General features: G+C 44.7%; 1 protein-coding gene across 2 annotated transcripts in view; it reads left to right on the top strand.

The window, feature by feature from the left end:
* FNDC1 (fibronectin type III domain containing 1) overlaps positions 1–25964 on the top strand; it is a 91482-nt gene that overhangs the window by 55824 nt on the left and 9694 nt on the right. For both annotated transcript variants that reach the window (XM_031456633.2, XM_064486511.1), the window contains 7 exons: positions 671–3337; positions 5215–5315; positions 7219–7330; positions 8211–8624; positions 16977–17045; positions 19401–19544; positions 21556–21786. In XM_031456633.2, coding sequence (XP_031312493.2) covers positions 671–3337; positions 5215–5315; positions 7219–7330; positions 8211–8624; positions 16977–17045; positions 19401–19544; positions 21556–21786 — 3738 coding nt within the window. The remainder of the gene's footprint in view (positions 1–670; positions 3338–5214; positions 5316–7218; positions 7331–8210; positions 8625–16976; positions 17046–19400; positions 19545–21555; positions 21787–25964) is intronic.

The raw sequence follows: 25964 nt of genomic DNA, 5'->3' as shown, positions 1-25964 counted from the left end.
AAAGGACAAATTAAAGGGTACACGTCATATAATGTTTGCCTACCACAAGTGTCTTTTTATTTTAGGCTTTATTGTGGGATTACAAATGTATCCATTATTGAAGGGATTTTAAGCAAGAAGGAAAGAGCAAGTACATGTCAGGCAGAATAGGGAACACTTTGTAATGCCTCAAAATTACAAATTTGTAGCTCACCCCAGTCATTTGCAAATTACACACAGCACATCTCCATATAGTTTTGAGTACAGATCATTCAACATTTTGTGCCAGGCTTATATTCATTTCTCGCCTCCATTGTAAAGAACAGCTATCATTTGTAACATCTTGACTGTTATATAAAGAAAGTCCCGCATAAGATTTTGCACTTCCAAAATCAATGGATTACTTCAAAGTACTCGTTTCAGAATTCCTTCAAATAAGCTGTGACATAGCCTGATTTGATTTATAGAAATTTGATACACACATATCTTCTAGGACTATATTAATTAAAGCAAAATTGAATTTTAACAGATATGACTATAATTGGGAAAATAAGTGTCCAGTGTTTAAAGAAGAAGTTATCAATGATAATGACTAATTTTAAACACCTCCATGCTACCAACTTAAATACTCATTTTCTGTTGCACATCTTTCAAATGTCTTTGATGATAAATTCTTTAAAATCTATTTCAGCCCCTACCAGTGAGCCTGAGGTTCAGCAGAAAGCAGACATGGACGATCATCAGAAACCTGAAAAGCCTGAACCTTCCTCATCTTCTCCTAAAGTTCCAGCCTCCTCAAAACACACTCATTTGCCTGTTTCTCACCAAGGGAGAAATGTCAAGACCCCCCTCCTTGACTTGAAGAACAAATTATTGGCCAATGGTAGGCTGCCCAGAAAACCCCAGGCCCCCACTAGGAGCAGTGAAGGGCTGGACCTCCAGTCGACAGATATCACTGATGAGGCGGAGCTGGATTCTCCAGGGGATCCACCAACGTCGCATTCGGAGACCCAAGGCCAGAAGCCCCAGCAGAGGCCACCAAGTAGATCCGTCCACCCAGTCCTCACTCCTGGGAGGATGCCAATGAGAGCCCGAATGCCAGTACTGCCCCGAAAGGAGGGTGTGGACAAGCCTGGCTCCGCGCCGGCCCCCCACCCTCGTCCAGGGGCGCCCGCCTCGGCATCGGCCTCTTCTGCCGCCCACACACCCTTGGAGGACAGCGCTCACCGTACTTCGGGGGCGCCCTCTACCAACCGGCCTTCGAGCTCTACTGACAATGACTCAGTGGGCGAAGAGGAGGAAGAGCCAGCCGCAGGCTCCCCTCACCCCAAGGACGCCACCTCCCAGCAGCCGCCTCGCAAAACTCGGCCCGCCCTGTCGCCCAGCCGCCAGTCAGCCTGGAACGCTCTGCGCGACAGAAGCTTCGCGCACCACAGTACAAAGCCAGCCTTGCCGGCTCAGAGGGCGCCCCATTCCGAGGATGGAGAGGAAATTTCGAGGGCTTCAGCCCCACCCTCAAGACTTTCTCCACCGCACGGGGGGTCATCTCAGCTGCAGCCCACCGAACCACACCCCAGGTCTCCGCTCTCCAGGGGCTGGAAGGATGGTCACGATGCCCCAGCCGCCAAGGCCAATGGGCCATCACGGTCCACCAAGTCTTCCTTGGTCTCCTCTCGTCTATCCTCCAGGACACAGGCCTCTGAGGAGGCAGATGACTCTGACGGTGATGGTGACAATGCTGCAGAAGATAAAGGGAGGCAGGCCGAAGCCACGGCTCCATCATTCCGGGCCCGGCTGCCTGCGGGTTCGCCAGTCTCCGGACGTTTTAATTTGCTCAGGAACAGGCCCTTTGCCGCTCATGGTAGATACCCCCACAGGTTTGGCAGCCCCCGAGGACCCCGGTTACAGCCCTCCAGCTCCCCTCCGTCCACCGTGTCCTCCCAGGTTCACCCTAGGGTGAATCCTCCCGCAGCTTCTGACTATAGGCGAGTCTCGGGAATCAATGAAGACAGCGAAGAGGAGGAGGCAGAAGACGAAAAGCCACTTACGGCCGCCGTGGTGAATGACCATGTGCCTTCCTTCTCCAGGCAGCCTGCCTCCCGAGGCGCCGACTACCTGAGAAGAAGTCCCCAAAGTGGGGCGAGCCTGCTGCGGAAGGAGCCCCTCGCGGAGAACCCCAAATCCGCCGGCACGTGGGCAGGGGTGCATCCTCAGGCCAAATCTCTATCCTCTAAGGCGCAGGATGTTCAGCAGAGCACGGACGTGGGCGTGGACCGGAGTTCTCCCAAGACACAATTGTCTCTCGCTCGGCCGCCCACAGCACGGTCTCAGCACCATCCCGGGTCCATCGCTCCGGGAAAGCATCCTTCCTCAACCGTCTCCGCGTCCCAGAAACAGCCCCATGGGCCCCAGAGCAAGGAAGCGGGGCGTCCGCCTTCCAAACCCCAGGCCGGGCGTCCTCCCCCCACGCCACAGGAAAGTGCCTCCTTCTCAGACCCTTACTCGACCAGAGGCAGACAGTCCTCCCTTACGGCCAGCTCCCGTGGGGTGCTCCCCACTTCTCCCCAGAATCAGGACGAGGATTCTAAGAGCAGATACGGCGGAAACCACGATGACAGCGCAGAAGCAGAGGCCCGCGGTGTCCCGGCGCCCGCACACGCGGCCAAGGACGCCACACCGTCCCTTCCCAAGCACCGACAGGTGGAGGCTCCGGCAGGAAGCGCGGGCGACAGTCGCCTCCGCAGACCCCTAGGCAGGCCCGGCAGCCCCCACCCCCACGCCCGCACCAGGGTCCCGGGCAGAGCAGGGCCCCAGGCGGTGGGGAAGAAGGACGGTGCGTCCCAGGCCACATCATCCAAAAGGGAGCCCCTGCCGTCTAAATCGCAGCAGTCGGTCTCGGCTGAGGAGGATGAAGATGTGGTGTTTTTTAAAGGAGGGAAGGACAAGGACGAGGACCCGCTGTCTTCCTCGGTTCCAAAGTGGCCCTCCTCCTTCATCCCCAGGGGCGACAAATATGCTAATGGGAACATCGCCAAGGGGGAGACGGACCCCGTCATCGTGCTTGCGCCTCCCAGAGTGAGCTCCCGGCAGGATGTGAATGCCACCCCGGTCAAGCGTCCTCCTCCGCCACCTCCGGGCGGCTCCCCGAGAGCTTCGCACCACCCGCCCAGACAGCCACCTCGCAGCCCTGCCACCCCAAGCCCCACCGTGGGCACCCCCGCCCGGCCCCAGTTCACCACGCGAGCCCCTGCCGTCCACTCCTCCACCACCCCGATGCTGTCCTTGCGCCAGCGCATGATGAACGCCAGGTTCCGGAACCCCTTCTCCCGCGCGCCTGTGAGACCCCCTTCCAGGCAAGGTAATTTGTTTTTACCTCAACATTTATTTTCGGTTCTCAGCGGTGGTCGTAGCAATTTCAAGAGCCTTTTATTTTTATTGAGCATCTGCTCTGTCCAAGCATTTTGTTAAGAGCTTTGCAGATGTAACTTGATCTTGTCCTCTTAAGCGTCTCCTGGGGTTTGCATTGCTTCTCCTGGTCTTCAGACGAAACTAGGACTCAGTGACCTGAGTAGTTTGCTGGCGCTCAGACAGCTGTGAAGTGACTGAGCTGCAATTCTAATCCCAAACACGAATTCTACAGCTCTCTGTCGCTCTGCTATCTCAAACTGCTTCTTTGAGTTCCTCCACAAATCCTCTAATTGGTGAAATTGTGTCACAGCCATGATGCCAAACTCAGGTTCCTGCGTTTTAGGTTGTTTTTAGTTGTTTCCATGCCGTGGTATATTAAGGAATCCGCAGGAAGGAGTTAGACGCCTGTGCGGACTGGGTCTCGTCCCTGGTGGTGCTGCGTATAAAACGTCCAACTGAGCACACCTTGGGATCAACTCAAATGTCTTAGGTGAGAGTTGCTCAGACGTTGCACTCTGGATGTCGTTTAAAATCTCCAGAAAGGGCATGTTAAGGACAATTGTCACACAGAGGCGTAACAGGCAGTTGTGTGACTTCCATTGAGGACAGAATGTAGACAGCTATGAATTGGAGTCTACATGGACCCCAGGGCAGGATCTAAGCTATTTATCTGAAATCTGCATTCAGTCAAGTGATGCCTTGCACTCCCCTTGCACAGAATCAAGCCATAATAGAACATTCTTGAGTGAATGTATTAGTATTTGTTAATCTATGTGATATATTGTTAATTTATCACAATATAAAAACATAAAGCAATGCTCCACGTGGAGGTCAGTTTTTCATTTTGTACCTGCCAATCCTAAACTCTCATTTTATCCCTCCCATCCCCTCCCACCCCCAATTTTTTTCTGTCTGTGAGCCTCTTACTATTTTGTAAATAAGTTTGTGTCATTTTTTTTAGATTCTACATGTAAGTGGTATCATATGATATTTGTCTTTCTCTGCCTTAGTATGATAATCTCTAGATCCATCCATGTTGCTGCAAATGACATTATTTCATTCCTTTTTATGGCTGAAAACTCAATATGGTTTTAATTCTCATTAAATTTTTGCAACAGAGAAGTGTCTTTGACCTGCAAATAGTTGTTGGAAAGCCGCAGCGCTTTATCCTGTGGCCAGGCTGGAGCACGGCGCTCCCGGCAAAGGCCTCGGCCAAAATGCAGCTGATCAGAAAGGCCATGAGGTGGAGAGAGGGGGCAGGTGCTGGGAGCAGACACAGCGGCTGAAAGGGCAGCTGACTGGGCCTTCTCCTTCCTCTGAGCAAATACTCCTCCAGCAGCTCCACTCAAGTCTGCAAGCTTGGAGTCAGCACTGTGCATTTATAGTTGGCTACTGAAGACAGGACCAAGTCAGCTAGAATCGTGGTTGTGTTTAGTATAATCCTCAGAGAAGAGCAGGGCAGCATCTAGTAGACTTTAGAGATGATTTTCTCCATCCTTCCAACTTTCCCTCCCTCCAACTGCCAACTGGATAAAATAAAGCTACAGCTACTATGGTCTTAAGCCTCATCTGGAAATCTTGCTTATGCTGAGCACTCTCATTCCCCCAGTATTGTCAGAAAACTGTGATTTTTACCATCCTCTTCATAGACATTCATATTTGTCATGGAGAAGTCACAATTTAAGACTATCATTATCTACTACATTCACACTATGGTTTAAAATTATTTCTGCTGGAAATGACGTGTTACTGCTTGGAGTTCGGTATGAAGCCAGTTTTCCAGGAATGTTGAATTTACCAGGTTCTGTTGTTTTTTGTACTGTGTAGGTTTTAATGGCAGAGCGAATCTAGAAGGGAAAGTACTTCCTGGTAGTAATGGAAAACCAAGTGGACAAAGAATTATCAATGGTCCTCAAGGAACAAAGTGGGTAGGGTAAACTTCTTTACACATACCAGTTGTTTTCATGCTGTTGGGAAGAGAAAAATGGTGGACATTGTGTAATAATAAATGAAGTGGGCTTTTTTTCCCCTCTAACCACTCATGTTAGTATACTTATACTGTACTGTTTTCTCCAGTCCCCAGAAAAATCTTTGGTTCTCCTAAGGAATTAGTTTCTGTTCATAGACATTGTATATCTATATACCTATATAGGTATAGATGTTGAGACGAGGCATGGGCCTTGTCGCCATTTGCCTTGACTGGTTAGGAAGGTCTCACACAGATGTCTGAGCCAACCACAGCAGTTATACAGAGCCTGACACATGCCTGACCTCTCACATGAGCTTCTGTTTTCCCATTCCTGAGGGCTTTATTTATTTATATTTTGTTTATTTTTCAATTAAATAACGTACATATTTTCTGTAAACTGCCTCAAATCCTTCGTAAAAGGAAGCAAGGTAAAAACAATTGAACAAACAAAAAAAATCCCTGAATCAAATAGGCAATTTTTATCAGATCATTTTTTTGAATCTTTCAACAAATGTTGTTTGACTAAAATAAAAAAAAAAAAAGTATTAGTATTTTATGTATGTTTAAGCTAAATGACTTTAACTTCCTGGGGTTAAGATAAATGTTTAAGGGTTTCTGGCGGTTTGAGGGTAATGGGCAGAATGCTTTACAGTGTTCAGAGTTTTAAAATATTTTTTCAAAGAATCAAAACATTATTCATCATAGAATTCCCAGTCAAAACTTCCCATTTTTAACAGTAAGGTTTAGGAACACATATTGAAGAACCTCAAAGAACTTTCAGTCACAGGTGATTTAAAGATTATTTTATCATTTCTCAAAGGGACAAAAATTTATAATAGGAAGAATGCATTTTAAAGCAAAGTGTCAAGTGTCATCATGAATACTTTTGAGTTGAAATGGTGTGGAGTAAATTTTAAAAGTGGAGTTTGTGTAAATAAGTTTTATTTTAATTACTGAGACAGCACCCAACAAAGTGGCCTGCTTGAGGGTTTCCTGCAGTGACCTGATGGTGCTGAGTCATGGGTCTCAAATATTAGTAAGCATCAGAATCACTAGGGGTGCTTGTCAGTAAGGTCTGGGTGGGACCAGGTAATTCTCATATCTGACAAGCTCCTAGCTGCGGCTGGGGCAGCTGGTCCAGGACCACACTTTGAGAACCAACCCAAGTGCAATCACCATGCACTTTGAAAGCATGAGTTGTTTTTGAACAGAGATTATGCCATTTTCCGAAGTTTTATAATTCCTTAGACAATGAAACAGAACCATGTCATGTTCTGTTAAAAGAGTTCAGAAATGTATAAAAAAAAGATAAGAAAGATAATAAGCATCGCAAACACTTCTCAGAAATAACCACTGTTAACAGTTTGGGATCTAGCTGTCTGGAATTTTTCCTCCGCAGTTTTAAGCTTATATACACAAATGAATACATTTTAGCTTTGCAAAATAATCAGGCCTATAATCTGAGTCTGCATCAGGATATGTCAATAAGTACATAATTTCCAAGTCCTTTTCACTGGCTGCATAGTATTTCACTGTCTGGATGGGCCACGATTTATTTAATCTCTTTCCTCCATTGATGAACACTTAGGTTGCTGCCCTCTCTTTAGTGTTACACACAACCTATTAAATGGTAAAAGTATTTTGAACATCTTTTGTATATTTGAGAAACTTAAAACAATTTACATGCTATGTGGGTGAGCAGTTATACTATGAAATACGACTGTTTTGTACTTTATTCTTATTAAACCTTATGAATGATGCTAATGGAAATAATGTTTCCTGCTCATATGTTCATGTGGTTGGATTAATGTGAACATTCTGAAATATCCAATTATATCCTCTAATCTGTGTCATGGATTTAGGTTGTGGATCTTGATCGTGGATTAGTATTGAATGCAGAAGGAAGGTACCTCCAAGATTCACAAGGCAATCCTCTTCGAGTTAAACTAGGAGGAGATGGTCGAACCATCGTGGGTAAGTGAGAATGGTTAAGGAACAAAAGTGTCCTGAGTTAGCTGTAGAGTATCAGCTTCTCTGTTCCTCCTCTCCCTCATTTTTAATGGGATCCCTTGTCCAGGTACTTTTAGCCGTGTGGAAGGGAGTGTGTCAGAAGGAGCAGAACTTAGCTTTTCTCTGACCCAGTTGTCTTCCCACAGACTCCACCCTCTAGAAAAGGTGGCTCTAGAGCCGGAGTCAGCAAACCACAGCTGCTAAAGCCAAATCCTGTCTACTGCCAATTTTGGTATAGCCTGGAAGCTCAGAATCGTTTTAACATTTTTAAATGATTGCAACAACAACAAAAAAAAAACCCCAGAATAATAATATTTGTGATATGTGAATAGTATTTTAAATTCACATTTCACGTTCGCACAGAGAGTTTTATCAGAGCACAGAAGCGTGCATTTGTTGATGTCTATAGCTTATTTGCCCTAACATGGCAGAGGCGAGCAGTAGCAAAATAAGGCTTAAAATATTTAATCTCTGGCCTTTTCCAGGATAAGTTTGCCACCACTGGTCCAAAGTCACACTTAAACCCTTAGGGACAGGAATGAAGAGGAGAAAGGAATTACTTTCCTTACCAGAGACGGAGCATTATTTCAGGTCATGAGGCACAGCAGTGAATTATTTATATATTATATAAGGTAGTAGAGAGTCATGGACAATATAAAAAGCCCAGAAATTTCTGGAAAGCCATAGATACTGCTACCTCAGCTGATACCCTCTTAATGATTCCTTTGCCTTTACTGATTAAAATAGAAGAGTCCGTGAGCTTTGAGAAGACACTTCCCACCTGCCTTTACTTCCCCTAGGTCATCTCACCTTGTTGCACAGCTTTTGTCTGATTTTCTTGCAGATCTGGGCGGGACCCCCGTGGTGAGCCCTGACGGCCTCCCCCTCTTCGGGCAGGGGCGGCACGGCAAACCTTTGGCCAGTGCCCAGGATAAGCCCATTTTGAGTCTTGGAGGGAAGCCCCTGATGGGCTTGGAAGTCATCAGAACAACCACCCATGTTCCCACCACCACCACCACCACCACCACCACTACACGATCTACCACCACCACGACCCCTCGGCCCACCACGACCACCACCAGGCGCCCAACAACCACCCGAACCACTACACAGACAACCACCACCGCCGCCACCACCACCACCCCTGAGCCTACCACTCCCATCCCCACCTGTCCCCCTGGGACCCTGGAGCGGCATGACCAAGATGGCAACCTCATCATGAGCTCAAGTGGGGTCCCAGAGTGCTACCCTGAGGAAGGTAACCGTCTCTGTTCTAATGGGAACTCATGTGGTTCGCACACTGCACTTCGGAGTAGGGTCACAAAGGCTGCAGGGGGAGCCGAGTGGGGTGCACAGCGAAAGAACAGCTAGACACATCTCTAACCCACAGGGTTTTCCAATGGTACTGTGTCCCAACTAGGGTGGTCAGGTTTAGCAAATAAAAATATTGCATGGGACATGCTTTTCTGAAAAATTACCTAAAATTCAAATCTAAGTGGATGTCCTGTGTTTTATCTGGCAGCCCTTGTCACAACCAAAGTCAAAAATTTCACTGAAACATGGGACATTATTAGTTTGGACTAGCATTTCCCAAAGTGTGTCCCACTGGGTAGATTAGTACTTGTTATATTAAAAAAAAAAATTTCTGTGATTCGCTATGTGATTTAAACAAGGTTAAATGAATTTCTTACTGTTGAACTGTAACCATTGAATAGTCTCACTGTGAAGTTCCAAGAAAAGTAGTATTTCCCAAGCATGTGTGATCAGCTCTCCCTTTGGAAAATGCTAATCCTTGTGTGGCTGGGCTCTCATGGCAGCAGCTGCTGTGTACTGGGTAAGACTGAGCCATTTCCCTGCTTTGGGACAGCCAATCAGGGCTGTCCTGCACCCCTGCTGTGACTTCCCTTGAAGAATTCTCTCTCTCCACGGCTTCCTGCTGAAGAATGGAAATGGGCATGCTTTCGGTCAAGTCACGGTGGAGCCAAGATGCCATCATCTTCTCTGCTCAGCCGCTGTATGAGATGCTTTGGAAGAGGTCATTGGGTATTTGCCTCAGGCTTGGAGAAGGCAAAGTCATCTTCTTCCCCTCTGGTTGAAGTGAATTTCAGTGTGATGGTAAAGCTTTTGTCTCTTTAAGCTAACACAGAGTGAAGACCCTTCATTTCAGGAATCCTTTGCATGCCCGGAATTCTTACACAGCATCACTGATGGGATAAACCCAAGCAGTTTGACCATAAGTGCTGTCTCCATACTGGGAATTCTGTTTGAAGTTAGTCTTTCCATGGAAGAGTTCCAAATACACAGGAACATTTGACATACCTGAAAAATTCGCACCAAAGAACAAGGAACACACTGAGGAAGAGGACCACCGTGAAGAAAATTCTCACACTGTCAGCTGACCCAGTGAGAACCAATGGGAATTTACCATTGGATTTCCGGTATGGAAACATTACATACTTTCCTTGACCTCTTACTCCTGCATACATTCACGTGTGCATTTTTTAATTGAAGTATAATTAGAACAGATGTTTACTTAATAATTGGTTGTAAACAGGAGAGTGACTATTTTGGATTTGGTTTTAATTACTATTACTACTGCTATTATTAATTTCCATTTTCTTTTGTCTGCTTTTATGCAGGCCTTATTGCATATTCTTTGCATTTACTTTGTATTTCTGGACTTTTATTTGGCATGAAAATCAGTATTTTTCTTGACATTTTTGTTTCTTCTTTGCAAATCATGGTAGAGATGCGTATTTTTTACTTCACTCCTGAACATTCATCTGACAGCCTAGCCCAAGCCAAATTAGTGTCCAAGTGTTAATAATAATTTGCCTTTAGACAGCATTTTGCAAATAAGCACAAAGTCTTGGAAAAAATTAAATTTGGGGAGAGCAACATATCTTCAAGCAATATTATAATGTACTACAATTTATTCTTTTAAAAATACTTCTGCAGGGCTTGTCTTCCTTTTTTATTTCTGCTGTTCCCCTAACAACCTTATTAAACATTTTCTTCCTAGTATTATTTCTAATCATAATCATTTCTATTAAAAAATTTAATAATGGCTTTATTGAGGTATAACTCATATACCATAAAGTTCACCCTTTTAAAGCATACACTTTTTTAGCACATTCAGAGTCATGCAACCATCCCCCACTATCAAATTCCAGAACATTTTCACCCCCCCCCCCCTTAAAAAAAACCCCATACTCATTAGTAGTCACTCCCCATTCCCTGCTCCTCCCAACTCCCGGAAACCACTAATCTACTTTCTGTCTCTTTGTATTTGCCTATTCTGGACATTTCACGTAAATGGAATCATATGAAATGTGTCCTTTTCTGTCTGGCTTCTTTCACTTGTTTTCCAGTTTCATCCATGTTGTAGAATATACCTGTACTTCATTCCTTTTATTGCTGATCAATATTCCATCATGTGGATAGACCACATTTTATCCACTCATCAGTTGATGGACATTTGGGTTGTTTCTACCTTTTGGCTATTATGAATAATGCTGCTATGAACATTTGTGTACATTTTTTTTCTTTTTGGGGGGAACACCTGTTTTAAGTCTTTTGAGTATCTATTTGGGAGTAGAGATGCTGTGTTGAATGGTAAACTCTATGTTTAACTTTTTGAGGAACCACCAAAGATGTTTTCCATAGAGGCTGCACCATATTACATTCCCACCAGTAATATATGAGGCTTCTAATTTCTCTATACCTTCACCAACACTTGTTATTATCTGTCTTTTTCATCCTAGCCATATTAGTAGGTATGAAGTAGTATCTTGTTTTGGTTTAGATTCACAGTTCCCTATCAACTAATGATGTTGAATTTTTATTTTTCATACATTCTGTTTATAGGTTCTGAAATTCAAAGTGAACAGGATTAAGTTGTGTGTCTAGATAAACCCTGATTTAGTGAATTCATTTGATAGATGCTTCTTTATCATCATGACAGTGATTTCCTTATGAGAAAACCCATGTAGTAATTTAAAGAGGATAAAGTAGCTCTTTTTGCTTTTTCTGGCTTCCTTTATAATTTTGGAAAATAGAATCAGCAAATGACCATTAATTGTCTCCTCTGCCTGGATCAGGTTCTGTGGGAAACAGAGAAAAGCAGGTGACATGGCTACACCTCTAAACCTTCACAATCTAACTCAGTCTACCTCAAATTACAATAGATAGAAGCAGCTCATTTGTTAGAAAACCAAATTGTTGGAGGGAGGGTATAGCTCAGTGGTTAGAGCACATGCTTAGCATGCACGAGGTCCTGGGCTCAATCCCCAATAACTCCGTTAAAATAACTAACTAAATAAATAAACCTAACTCCCCGCCCAGAAAAAAAACCCCACAAACAAAATAAATAAAATATTTGTGGTGGGTATAGCTCAGTGGTAGAACGTAGCCTTAGCATGCACAAGGTCCTGGGTTCAATTCCCTGTACCTCCACTAAAAAAAAAAAAAAGAAAAGAAAACCAAATTTGTTATCTTGATAATAGAGTAAGATGGGGTAAAGATCCATTTCTCCAGGCCTGAAGCTTTGGTATCTCTTTCGTTCTTTTATCTCTGTTGTCAGGTTTCATCAGTCCCCACCAATTCCTCCATCACAGTTCTTAGACTTCATGCCTCCATTTCTAGGCTAACCCTGTTGGCCCAACTCTCAAATTATTATCCCTTATTGGGCTTCTGTACATCAGCCTCTACCCGCCTCCTATCCAGATCCCACCTCAGCACACTTTTCTTGAATTTTCCTGAGCCAGGCACTGCGCTCGCCTGAAGAACACTAAGCACCCTCCCTGCTCCCCTGGCTTTGGAATGCAGCAGCCGCCAGGGCTAATCACGGGCGGGTTTAGAAGAAGTGAGCATCTTGGTGGGGAATTAGCTTCTAAAGACGGCCTGTAATTTGAAAATCACGGTCAGAATTATTCACGAAAAGCCTATGTGTTGTCTAGGAAATTCAATAGACTTTGCCATATCTTTTTTATTTTTTAACTATTTTTTAAGAGCAGTTTAAGGTTTATAGCGACTTTGTCATTTCTTGGTTGAACACACTGCAGTGGCCTCGACGTGCAAAAACGCATTCTGTAAATGCAGTAATAACACTCAGAACAGAGGCTTCCAGTCAGCTCACGTCAGCGAGGGGACAGTCCGGACTCTCCCCCTCACACTTAACCCACAGAACCACCTGCACCACGTCTCCCTGCCTTTTGCTCTGCTCTCGTGTTGTGTTTGTGTTTTTTCTCAAGTTCCCTCTTTTTGTTGTATTGGGAGTACAGTGGGCCCTCCGTATTCGCGGGTTTCACATCCGCGGATTCAACCCAATGCGGATGCTTGAATCTGCAGGCGCGAAACGTCAGGATGCGGAAGGCCCACTGCATTCTTCACATTACAGCATTTTATAAAGGGGGCTTGAATGTCCGCAGACCCTAGTATTCCCAGGGGTTCCTGGACCCGTTCCCTGTACATACTGAGGGACAACTGTAGTTCAGTGTATAATGTACACTCACAAGAGCTGGGGTTCCATGTGCACACAACCAGTATTTATTCATAGAGCAAATTTTGGCCATGGCACCTTGCAGCCTAGTAAACTGAAATTGTTTTGACTGATTATTACATGCCATTGGCAAAGCCCTGAAATTCTGTTTCTAGCCCTCCAATTTTAAAATCATCTTTTCAAATCTCTTAGTCTTGACTCCCCTGGTTAAATCATGCCTATCTTTTCCTTTAAAACACTCCTTTAAAATAGGGTTCTGGGAATAACTTTGGGTCATTTAATCATTCTGTTCCTGAGTCCAAACTCATTCTGCTCGCCGCATGACAGGCCAATAAATCAGGAGATGAGGTACTAGGGCAAGGAATAGCGAATTTATTCAAAAAGCTGGCAGACCAAGAAGATGGCAGACTAATGTCCTAGAGGTCTATCTTCCCCAAGTCAGAATTCAGGCTCCTTTTATACTAAAAAGGGGAGGGGGTACCGTTGCTTGTTGCAAGCTTCTTGGTATTGGAATCCTTTGTTCTTGCAGCTCTCCACTTAGGGCAAGTCACCGTGTTCCTATAAACCTCCAACAAGACAAATGTTATTCTCTGTTCTACAACTTTTTATCTCCTTATGAAAGGAAAAGTGTTCCACCCTTAAAGGTCAGGGCCTTGAGAATGGGCTGTCCTGTATATTTCAGGCTATAGGCAACATTCTTTTACAAAAGGTGCAGAACCGGCATGACTAAGCCCAGGAAACAGCACAGAGTTAAAGTCAAAGGAACAGATCTAATATGGAGTCAGATTTGGTCTTTTCTATGACAATTCCATTAATTCAGTCAGTACTTATGTACTTCCTCATTTGTTATAGATGCCCTATTGTATGTATATTTCTGTAAATGTAGGTGCATATTACATTCTTGTTTCCAGTGAATTGTTGCTTTGTCTCTTTCTACACACACACACACACACACACACTTTTTTGCTCGCTCTGACTTCTCTATTAAATAGTAAACTCCTTGCAGGAGAGACAGCATCTTCTGCTTCATTTCACATTCCTCATGGTATGTAATTATGCATCTTTGTATAGCCAAACATACCCTAAGCCAGGGCATTGTCCGTTTTCTGACTGTGAAGTCTTTTATCTGTGATCCTTGTTTTTCAGGTTGCATTTCTACAGCAGATCTGATGGGATCATGTGTGTTTGGAAATGTTACAAGCCAACCGAACATCTTCAACAATTTGTAACATCACCTTGGGGCGTGTTTTCGAAGAATATCAGTCATTATGGAAAACAGTTCCATCCTGCCACAGCTCACTCTCAAGACAGAAAATACAAAAAGAATGATTGAAAATTCACTTGAGCTGGACCAACCAATTTGCATATATCCTTGGGTTTCAAATGGCTGTAATTTACCTTCCCTCTAAATTTCTAATGAGAATTTTTTTTACAGTTAAAAAAAAAATCTCTGGAGCTAAGAACCGAACATCTTGCACTCATTTTTTTCATGACCATTTGGATAAACCACTCAGGAAAATAAATTATACTGCATGGTTGGTGTCTGGCAGCTGCTTTTATGTGAAGAGGTGGAAGCTTTTGACACTGATGCTCAGTTGAGTTATGCAGGATCCAGTTTTATGTAGTTCTGAATGCTTCACAATGGCATTCAGGTGGAGCAAATTCTGATGGTCAGCTTTAAAAAAAATTATGAATATACTTCATTACATCTGGAGGTTTCTTTTACTTGGAATCAAGATGGTGCTATTTTAGAAAAATTATGCCTGAATTTATTTGCTCTTAAAACAAAAAAAGGAGCACTAAATCACTCAGTAGGATGTTTACTTTTGCCAGAAGACTTAACTGTCACTCATCTCAAGAAGTGACCCAAGTTCGCAGGTCCCAGGCATCATCTCTGTGGCCTGCTGCTGTGCCAGAGTATTTCAGCTCCTCAGGGAACTGCACTTAGTACCAGGAATCCATGAAGGAAACTCTACACCTTCCCCTTTTCTTATTCACTTTGGGATGTTAAAATTGTACAATATATTCACTTTGACCTGACCAAAAGTAGTGAGAAGAAATGAATCTGAGCTGATAAAGAGATAAAACAAGACTATGTTCTTGAAAGTTAAATTGACAAGGGTAAGAAAATGGTATTCCAGGAAATAACAGCAAGATAACCACAAACTTTAGGTGATGTGAACGTCAAAACTGTTTGATTTGAACCAGCCCAGAGGTGAATTCCTCCTGGATCCAGGGATATTGACATTGGAATGATCTAAAAAAATTCTGCCTAATTGTTTTTCTTGAAACGACCATCCTAAAAGGTGGATAATTTACAACTTCTCTCTGTTGACATTCGTCGGCCCCATCAGAACACACCCAGCATCACTACCTCGGTGGGGGGAGCATCTCACAGGCTCTGGTGTCTGCAGGGCTTTTTGCTACGATGGCAGAAGGGCTGGACGGGCCACGCGAGGTTGCTGCCATCCTCTGCTGGTGTGTTGGTTTGGGCAGTGTAACATTCATGATATTATTCAAAGTCGGCTCAAAAAAAGGCTGATAGGATGATTATATTGGAATATTTCTGGAGAAAGATCAATGCTTTCCTAACAATCAAAAAATTCAAAATTGGTGCATATAACTATTTGGTGAAAGCGGTTTATGTCTTTTCCACCTCGATTCCCCCTTCATTAGGCTGCAGAATGATGATTCTAAAAAAGCACTTTAAGTTTTGCAAGTTTGGTTAGTGCAACTTTTAAACAGTGGAGGCAGTTTTATGAAGTATAAAGTACATAGTCTTTGGAGCTGAGGGCCTGAAGTTCAATTCTGTTTTAGCTCTGTCTTCTACCAGCTGTGTGACTCCAGGCATGTTATAAATCCTTGATGTCCTTGGCTGAGAAGTGGGTATAATAAATCCCACGTATCTCGAGTTTTATGAGGATTAACTCAAACCATAGATACATGACAGTGCCTGATGCCCAGAAGGCAGGTAATAAATCCTAGTTACCGCTTCCTGACTACCCACTTACTCCTCTGCCTTTTAAGAGTGCACTGAGTTTAGAGTTCTGTATAATTACCATGGCTTCAGGTCACAAGGAGAGAAGGAATTCCTCTGAATTTTTCTGAGTTAGAAAATCTTTTGCCTCAAGATTTTTATCAACTACAGAGAAATATTACCCCCCTCTGGCCTTGTTTTTTAGCCGCATCTACATCCCCCAAGTAGAGAAATCGTATATTGATTTCCTCACATCTTCATAATGGAAGCAAAAATGTGGGGTTTTCTTTGCTTAAATCACTCACCTTTCTTAACTATGTTGTTATCCATACTCATAGTATCAGTTCAGTCATTAATAATAGCCATTTTAACAGTGGTTCTTAAAATTCAGGCTTCTTGGAGGACATAAAAGTCACAAATAAAATTCTATAAACTGCATTTAAAGGATAATTCTGTAGTCTTCATACCTCCAGTGATTGTAAGTCAAGCCCAACCTGTTGTAAAGAGAAGTTTGTAATGACTGGAATATTATTTGCAAACTTCATATGCAAATTAAGAAGCCTAATTAGTATGGATTTATCTCCCGATCGGTGCGGGAGAGCGGGAGGTTGCAAAGCGCAGTGGTGTGTTAGAATGTAGGAGGGGCAGGAAGTCACCCTGCTTCTGGAGCTTGTAAGCGGCGAGGTCCAGGGGATGGAGAGCATGCACGTGCGATGAGCAAAGACGCTCCCAGCGGAGGGATTCTTGTTCGCACTCTGGATACCAGCCCCGGAGCTCCGCTCTCAGAGGACGCCTGCTCTCAGGGCCCGGCGCGGGGGTCCTGCCTGAGCCCTGGGAGCCTCCTGGGCTGGCGGGGTGTGTGGGCACCGCGGTGGCGGGAGGGTCGGGACGTTGTGGGGCGGGGATGGGGTCGGGGGCCTCTCTGTTTCGTCCCATGCCCTTTCCTGAGCACAAAGGAGAGAAAATCCGGGTTCCATCTCCGTGTTCTAATTCTCTTCCTTCCGAGGAAGCTGAGGGCCCCCGGCAGGTGGTGGTTTATTCCCAGGAAACCATCGTGGGGCTCGGTCTCTCTCGCGATTCTGAGAAGAAACCCGGGGCATCTAATGACCCTTTCTCCCCTCCCCTTTCACTAGACGAGTTTTCAGGATTGGAGACCGACACGGCAGTCCCCACTGAAGAGGCTTACGTTGTCTACGATGAAGGTACTAATGTGATTTTAAACACATTATTTGCACACTTTCCTGATGGGAGAACCTTACTTTAATTACTAAGTGGATGGTCTCAATTTCAGTTTCCCTCGAACTGGGGCTGGGTGGCAACCCTTAGGGAAGGCGGTCGTACCCTCCCCCTTCCAAGTGACCCCCACCCCCATACAGATTAGATGCAAAGAACAACTGTGCTTGATACAAAGAGACAGCTTCCAGATAAGCCCGTGGGCTCCGCTATTCCCTCCTTCTCCCTTTCCTCTAGAAATTCTGGAGGCACTTGCCTCTGAGCCTCACCCACCACTGGCCACACTATTTGTAAAATGACTTGATTTAGCCAAGTCTCAGCTTCCCCTCTTGGTTTTCTCTCCTCATTCTTTCCTTTCTCTCCTTTTCTAATTACATTAAAAATGCAATGCTATGAATGTGCTGATTTTTTTAATTGAAGTATAGTTGATTTACAATGTGTTAGTCTGTGGTGTAGGGCATAATGACTCAGTTATACATACGTATATATTTTTCAGATTGTTTTCCATTACAGGTTATTATAAGATGTTGAATAGAGTTCTCTGTGCCATACAGGAGGGCCTTGTTGTTTATCTGTTTTATGTATAGTAGTTTGTACCTCCTGATCTCAATCTCCTAATTTATCCCTCCCCCTCCTTTCCCCTTTAATAACCATATGCTTGTTTTCTATGTCTGTGAGTCTGTTTTGTAAATAAATTCATTTGTCTTTTTTAGATTTCACATATAAGTGATATAAAATGATATTTGTCTTTCTCTGACTTATTTCACTTAGTATGAATCTCTAGGTCTATCCATGTTGCTGCAAATGGCATTATTTTATTCTTCCTTATGGCTGAGTAGTATTCTATTATACACACACACACACACACACACACACACACACATACACACATATATATGTATACATCCACACACCGCATCTTCTTTATCCATTTATCTGTCGATGGACATTTAGGTTGCTTCCATGTCTTGACTATTGTAAATAGTGGTGCTATGAACATTGGGGTGCATGTGTCTTTTTGAATTAGAGTTTTCTCCAGATATATGCCCAGGGGTGGGATTGCTGGATTATATCGTAACTCTATTTTTAGTTTTTTAAGGAATCTGCATACTGTTTTCCATAATGGCAACACCAAACTACATTCCCACCAACAGTGTAGGAGGGTTCCCTTTTCTCCACACCCTCTCAAGCATTTATTGTTTGTGGACTTTTTAATGATGGTCATTTCTGACCAATGTGAGGTGATAGCTCATTGTAGTTTTGATTTGCATTTCTCTGATAATTAGCGATACTGAGCATTTTTTCATGTGCCTATTGGCCATCTGTATGTTGTGTTGATTTTCTTTTTAATCATAGTATGTTTTCGAGTGAAGGTAAGTTTCTAAGGTGAAGATTAAATATGCCTTAGGTTGCATCTGGAATGGATGCTGCATCAGTGAGACTTCATGCTATAATTATACTTACCTGTGCTTGTTTTGTGTATTTTATAAGTTCCCTCTGCAGTTGAAGAAATTCACCTGGAAATCTTTTTCCCAGCCCAGGGCTGGCCTTTGACACTCAGGATGTCTGTCCTCACTTTTGTGCTCTACCTGCCAGCTGCTGTCTGTAGTTTCAAGGGTCTTAAATCATGAATGTGGGAATAAGGTCACCTTTGATGCGTTCATGATCTTTTGATGCAGTGGTTTAATCCCACAGTTTTCAAACAAAAACTGACTTAAAAGAAAAACAGCAGATGCTAGAAAGCAAAGGAAGGTTACCCAGCACCTTTGAAAATCCTAACCACCTTTCTTATGATCTTGAGCTGTTGAAAAGGGAAAGCGTTTTATTTTCTTTTTTGATTAACAGATTGGTTCTCTAAATAGGATTAATCCTGCCCCCTTTCCCAGAAAAAAAAAAAAAAAGCCTATACATAGAAGAAAAAATTTCTAAAAATCAAGTTTCTTTTCTCATGTGAATATTTGTGACTCTCAAAGGGAAAATGATTTAGGCAGAGAGTGGTCTTGGACCAGTAGTAGCAGGAGCCTGCTAACCTGGGTGAATCCTAAGGTTCTGTCCAGTTTTATTCAAAAATCTCATTTTTCTGTCATTAGTGCTTATTTTTTCCCTTCCTTTCTTTTACCTGTGGCTGCTTTTCCAGGAGAACTGAAATGCGGGGAGACGCTGTTTTGTTAGAGATGAATTCTGTTTAGGCAAAGCATTTATTTTAGGGTGTGCGCATGTGTGTGCGCGCTTTGGTGTAAAGTTGGCTTAAGAAGGTATCCTTTGAAGGCAGGCAGTGCCGCTTTCCGAAAGTGCCCCCTGACAAAACCTTCATGTCATTGCAGATTATGAATTTGAGACCTCCAAGCCGCCAGCCACCACTAAGCCCTCCACCACTGCTGCCACGCCCGCCGTCATCCCCACAGAAGGTTCCATTAGTTCCTATCCCGAAGAAGAATTTGATCTGGCTGGAAAGAAACGATTTGTTGGTAAACAGAACTTCCTTAATCAGAGAAACATGGATTTTTAACTTTTGTTCTTTGATGAAAAGCAGAGCTAATCTCTTGGCTTGGTCAAGGCAGCACATTTGGAGCAGAAGTGTTCCCAGGGTGAAGTTTCCACTTGGGGTGATGCAGCGAGTCAGCCCTGTTTAAATGCACATTAACTTGCTTTCTGCAGAAGTCAGGAGAGGGGCGCGTGCAGGGGAACATCTGGTATCCGACAGAGTCGAGTCTAGAAAGCCTGCCTTGTGTAGACCAAGAGAAAGGAACACTTTTTAAAATCATCAGGTCCAGGGAATACGAGTATTTCTCTTGTAGCCAGCGTCTCTAAGGTGAGACATCCATTAGCCTGCGCCTGCACGTTGTTCGTTAAATTCTTCCTTAAAGATGAGTGGTTTAGTGACTTGAGCTGCTAGTGCGTTTTATAGTTTCAAAGAGCTGGAGCTATTTTTCTTCAGTTTATTTCTTGTTGTTTTCATCAGCCTCAAGGACTTGGGATCTAGAAATTTTTTTATTCTTCTTTCTCAGTTATTAAAACAATTTCAGGAGGAAATTCTGTTCCACTCAACTATGTTTCATTCCCTTCAGGAGTCTTCTTTTCCCACACCCTTAATGAACTTCACTAACAAGACGGATTAATTTATTACTGAGTGGGAAAAAAAATAATGTATTACTGAGTGGAGACAGGCAACAGCTTAAACTAATATCACACTTTTCTGTTTCCAAAACGAATGCTCTACCATAAGCAGAGAACAGCTCTTGCCAGCCACGATGTAGTATTGAGTGTCTGAACTCCACGTACTTGAAGAACAAGACTATTAATTGGAAGGAGCATTCCTGAGGCCAATGCTAATGCCGGCCCAAGGCATCCAGCTGCCTGGCTGAATTCACCAAATGTTCCGACTTTTCTGTCTGTAGTTCCATGACAGAAACTGAAATGCTTTCAGTGCTATTATTAGCTGCTCCAGAGAACTCCTGTAAGACTGAAAGGCTTGCCATTGTCTGGCTGTTTTCATTTGCCTGTAGCTCTACAAAGCAGAGTAGACTCTTCCCCCAGACTTCCTGATGGGACCCCTGAATGAGCTTGAAAGGCCTAATTTTATATGGAACATTAGAAAATAGAGGAGCTAAAAATTGCTTTCAGTCCTTACAGCCACTGAGAATGAGAACCTGGACGAGAATGTTTAGGAAGTGCTGGAAGTTGTTCCTTGAGAGCACTTGGGGGTCCAGCCTGTGTAAGCCCAGATCCAGCTCCTTGGCGTTTCTAGCTTCTGGAGCGTGTGCGGTAAGAAGAGCTGTGTGCTGGCGGGAGAGGCTGACCTGGTTGACTGTTGCTCAGCTGGAGCTGGGGGTCAGTTCTTGTCCTGCCTTCATCCCAGGGTCCTTGTATCTACTGAGATCGTGTGTGTAGAAAAAGCTTGACTCCATCCCTAAAAGCGGGCCGCTGTTATTGTTCTGAGGGTTAATGTTGTAGAAGGCTGTTCAGGACTGGCCTGTGCAGATATTCCAGATGGTTATGGGAGTCCCCGAAGTCCCAGGGAAGGCCACCCAGGACTGAGGCTAGAGGCTCTGCATCTTGATCGGTGTGTGTTTTTCTGGTCCCCAGACAATCTAAGGAATGAACTGTGTTGAGAGAGGTCTGAGTTGGGCCGGAGTCATCCTCTTCCAAGTGTTTGGGCTTGGGAACAGCAGAATGCTGCCAACTCACATTCCATTAAGCTGTAGTTTGAGGATGTTTCAAAACCACTTTGAGGGCATAATCATCCATGTTGATGGAGCAGTAGGATCTTTTGAAACCACCCTATTGAAAGATGTAAATGCATGAATCCATTCAGGAGAGCCAGGCACGCACGTCTGAGTTTGGCATCAGGGATTGATGGCCCTGGATGTTTAGCAGGAAGAGACTGAATGGTTGGTCTACTCCGTGGAGCAGACATCAAATTTCTGCCACTGGAGAAAGCCGTCAGCAGTCTGACTGGATGTGTTTGTTCTTTTCCAGCTCCTTATGTGACGTACCTAAATAAAGACCCGTCAGCGCCATGCTCTCTGACTGATGCTCTGGATCACTTCCAAGTGGATAGCCTGGATGAAATCATTCCAAATGACCTGAAGAAGACTGACCTGCCTCCTCAGCATTCCCCTCGCAACATCACTGTGGTTGCTGTGGAAGGCTGCCATTCGTTTGTCATCGTGGACTGGGACAAAGCTGCCCCAGGAGATACGGTGACAGGTGTGTCCCAGGCAGATGCTCAGAGCTCCTATCAGCCTGTAGATGGGAAATACAGACAATGGTGGATGAGTGGATGGATGGGTGGATTAATGGATGAGTGGGTTAGGTGGATGAATGATGGATGGATGGAAGATGGATAGATGGATGGAAAATGGATGGATGAATAAATGAATGGATAGATTGGATAAATAAATGATGGATGGGTGCATGGATGGATGGTTAGGTCAAACGGATAGATGGATAGGTCAAATGGATGGATGGATGATGGGTGCACAGATGAATTGGATGGATAAATGCAGATATACTCTTTCAAAAGGATGAAATATAGGCAATAAACAAAGCATTGTGGGGTAGTATGAAGAGCACTAGATGGAAGTCAGAAACCCTGAATCCTACTCTCAGATCAGTTTTGTGACTTGGAGCTACCTATTTCATTTCCATAGACCTTAGTTTCCTCCTGTGCAAGTATTGTTACAGCTCGTTTTACTCTGTGATCCTGCAAATAACCAGGGAGTCCACGGAGCCACTCGTGAGATTAGATCCTTCTTGGGTGATGAAAGATCTCCTACTGAATGAGTCAGAGTCAACCCTGGGGTTGTGACTCAGCCTCTTCCCTTCTTTCAGTGTCTGCTGGGTGCTCCCAAACCAGTCCGGGTGCTCCCAAATTCCTTAGGTGGGAATTGGATGTGATGGAAAAATGCCCGGGGGTCTTGAGCCTTCCTGGGTCTTGGCCTGTGAGATGTTCATGAGTTCTTTTGACCCTGCCAAGGATATAGTTGAGGATAAATTTGTTGAGATAAGTTCTTACAGAAAAGAATTAATGTTTTCTTTGACTAGACCCTTCTTTGTCAAATGATTCTTTTTGGACCTGCGAGTTACGTAAGAGGAAAGAATACATGTGTGTCTCGGGGCTGGGGTTGATGGTATAAGCCAGAGTTTGGCTTATTATCTGTCATGCTGGTGTAGTTCATCAAATTCGAAAATTCTAATGCTTTCGCTTTATATTCCCAATGTTATCACTTAAAATGAGGAAAAAATACCCAAGCACGTCCAAAGAACAACTTTTCTTACAGAGGTTGCACAGCCAGCCCAAAAACCAGGGTAAGGGACACAGGAAAGGGTGCCTGGTGCGATGCCAGGCGAGGCTGAAGGCAGGGGAGAGCGAGGGTGCAGGTCAAGGTGTCTGAGTCCTCCTGTAATGGAAGGTTCTGGTCCTTCCAGCGTGCGGAGCTGCGTGGGCTGCTCAGGCCAATTTATATGAAGTCCAGCATGTTCCTAACAGAAAGCAAGTAAATCAATGGAAAGAGGAAAGCTTGTAGTCAGAACAGCCAGAGAAGCCTTTTACGAACTGAATATGGTTTTATAAATGGCAGTTTTTTAAAAGCAAGAAAGCATACAGAAAATAAAAGAATCGAAAACCTTCTCTTAAGCTATTTAGCTTTTGATCTCTTGCATAACAGATGTTACTTAACATAAATATACCACTGTGTCCTGAGCCATGGGGCTTCTGAGAAGCAGGATGGCTGAGGGATGAGAGAGCCAGCCACTGAGACGTGCCTCAAGGGCTGGTGCGTGAGGAGCCTTCGGAGAACTCCCTGTAAATGTCGCTGGACTTCACTCAGACGCAGTTCCTGTGTCATCCCATAGAGGGCGTGCCTCTGAGACACGGGCTTGTTAACTCTGCATCCGAAGCCTTCTGAAGCGCCCCAGAGACGTTGGTGTCATCTCACCATCACAAACCCACACCTGCCCCGAAACCAACAAACCTCAGTGCCCTGATCATGAACACTCACACCACTGGCATCAATAATATGGATGAGATATTTATAGGGATTCGGGCACTTTCAATAGAAAATTGTGCCGACTCCTGCCAGAATGTTTCCCGTGGAACATTTCAGGGCATGACAGCCCTGTTAGAGCTGGTTAGACCCTAGAGGCTGAAAGAGAAGGTGGTGGGGGCTCTTCATCTGCCAACAAATCAAGCAACAGCCCTTTTACATGCAGAACAACCAGACAAAGTGGATCCACAGATACCTCCTGAACCCAAACAGAACATCACACTTTCGGGTCCACCGCAGGGTACGTGGGTTCTGGTGGCTGTGTGAGATGTTGAGCACCCTGCTGATTTCCACCAGCCATCCTCTCTTGGACAAGCAGTTGAGTCAATGTGTATCCACACGGTGTCCAAACCGTCTGAAACTCCTCCGGAGTAAATGGGCCTGAGGCCTGTTGCTTTCCCTAGTCAGTCCTAATAATGAAGCAGTCCATCCATCGGGAGTGACTTTGTGGGAAATGCCTGATGTGCTGGCCTCTGAGATTTTCAGGGCGAGCCCATTAGTCTTTCGGGACTGGTTTTGCTGAGAACAGAGATAGCAGGACAAGTGTTTAGTCAAGTACGTTATAAAAATCCAGACACAAGGATAAGTGGAGAAACCTGTGGATGGTGTGGGAAGGAGCACGAGGCTCTGATGGGAGCCGAGATCAAAGAGGAGGAGTCGGCTGACCCATCAAAGCCAGGGCTTCTGGGGCCTACGTGTGAGCCTGTCTACCACTGGGCAGCCCTTGTTCTATGCAGCATCAGCATAAGCATGTGTGGCTTGACATCGTTGTCACCAGAGGAGGAGGGATCCTAAGGAGAGAGCAGCAACCCTTCCCAGGTCCCCATGCAGTATTTGTTGAAAAAAAAGAGTGAATTCCTCCAGAAAGCCGTGTAGAAAAGGTTTCAGAGCCCAGTGCACCTGCTTCTGCTCCCCTCGTGCCCAGGAGTCAGCTGTGTGACTCCAGTGCACTTTCTCCATCACCACACCAGCTCTTGTGGAGGTCAGCAGCGAGAACAGGGTGCTAAGTTTGCCTCCAGATGCATTTCATGCTCCTGATCTTCTCCTCCTTGACTTGTGGTCCGACTCTCTCCACCTGAGTCTCCCTCACAGGCTCACCCTCTTAGACCTGACGTTAAAGATGGAAGGCTTGATCCTGAGTCCTTTTTCCTTCTTACTCTCTCTTCTCTCCCTCCAGGATTTTACCCACACTCATGGATTTAATTCCTCTTGGAGATGAGTCATTGGTTTGTAGCTCAAGGCCCAGCCTGCCTCTCCTCTGAGCCTCAAACCGTAAAATCACATCCACTTGACCTCGTCACCAGCCTGGCTCCAAAGCATCTCAGACTCAGCCTATCCAAAATCAAACTTGTGATCCTTCTGATCCCCAGACCTGCTCATCTAGGTTTTCTGTCTCAGAGAAGGCCTCACTTTCCACCCACTTTTGCAAGCCTGAAGCTTTGGAGTCATCTTAAAATCTCCTTCTTTGATTTCCCCTCCATATTCAGTTCATCACTAAATCCTGTCACTTCACCTTTCAGATTTCTCTCCACTCTGTCCACTTCTGTCCATTCGCTACCGCAGTACCTGGGCTGTTGCCACGTCTTGCCGGGATATTGCAGTAGCCGTCCAGCTGGACCACCCCATCCGCACCAACACCCGATCGGTTCTCCACTCGGCACGAGAGATGCCTCGAAGACAGTCTTGTTGTGTCGCCCCTTTAAGCTCTTCCCTTTCTTCTAGAATGGAAAGCAGAAGCCTACGTGACCAAAGGGACCTGTGTATTTTTTCCATTCTGTGCTCCTTCAGCTTCATTTCATGCTGCCCCCACCCTGCCGCTCTGAGGCTCTCTTCAGCATGTTTACCCAAGTAGTCCCTCTACCTGGCGCCCTCCCCACCTCCTACCATGCACCTTAACTGCTCCCCATCCTTCAGTTTTCAGCCCCATTTCATGACCGGGGATGCTCTCCACTCTCCTTGACCAGGTCAGCTCCCCCCCACACACACAGCCTGCAAACACATGGGCTGCACTTTCACAGCTGCATAATCCAGTTTGTCTACCCACCTGCTGCTCCTTTAGTTTTAGATAAAATGAGTCACCATTCGATCTCCAGCACTTAATATAGTGTCTGACAAATAGCACACAATAAATACTTGTTGAATGAATTAATGAACGTGAACTTGGACCAGATATTTAACCTCTATCTAAGACTCAGCTTCCTCATGTGTCCGAGTGGGGAAAGTGAAACCTCTGTACTAGGATCAGGAGAATCAATCAAAGTCATACTTAACTGCGAGCATTTGGCATCATGTTTGGCCCATAGAAAGTACTTGACAGATTATTTCCTTCCAAAATGAGAG

The sequence above is a fragment of the Camelus dromedarius genome, chromosome 6, assembly GCF_036321535.1.
Source record: "Camelus dromedarius isolate mCamDro1 chromosome 6, mCamDro1.pat, whole genome shotgun sequence".
Classification (NCBI taxonomy): Eukaryota; Metazoa; Chordata; class Mammalia; order Artiodactyla; family Camelidae; genus Camelus; species Camelus dromedarius.
This window is presented reverse-complemented; position numbering and strand designations above follow the sequence as displayed.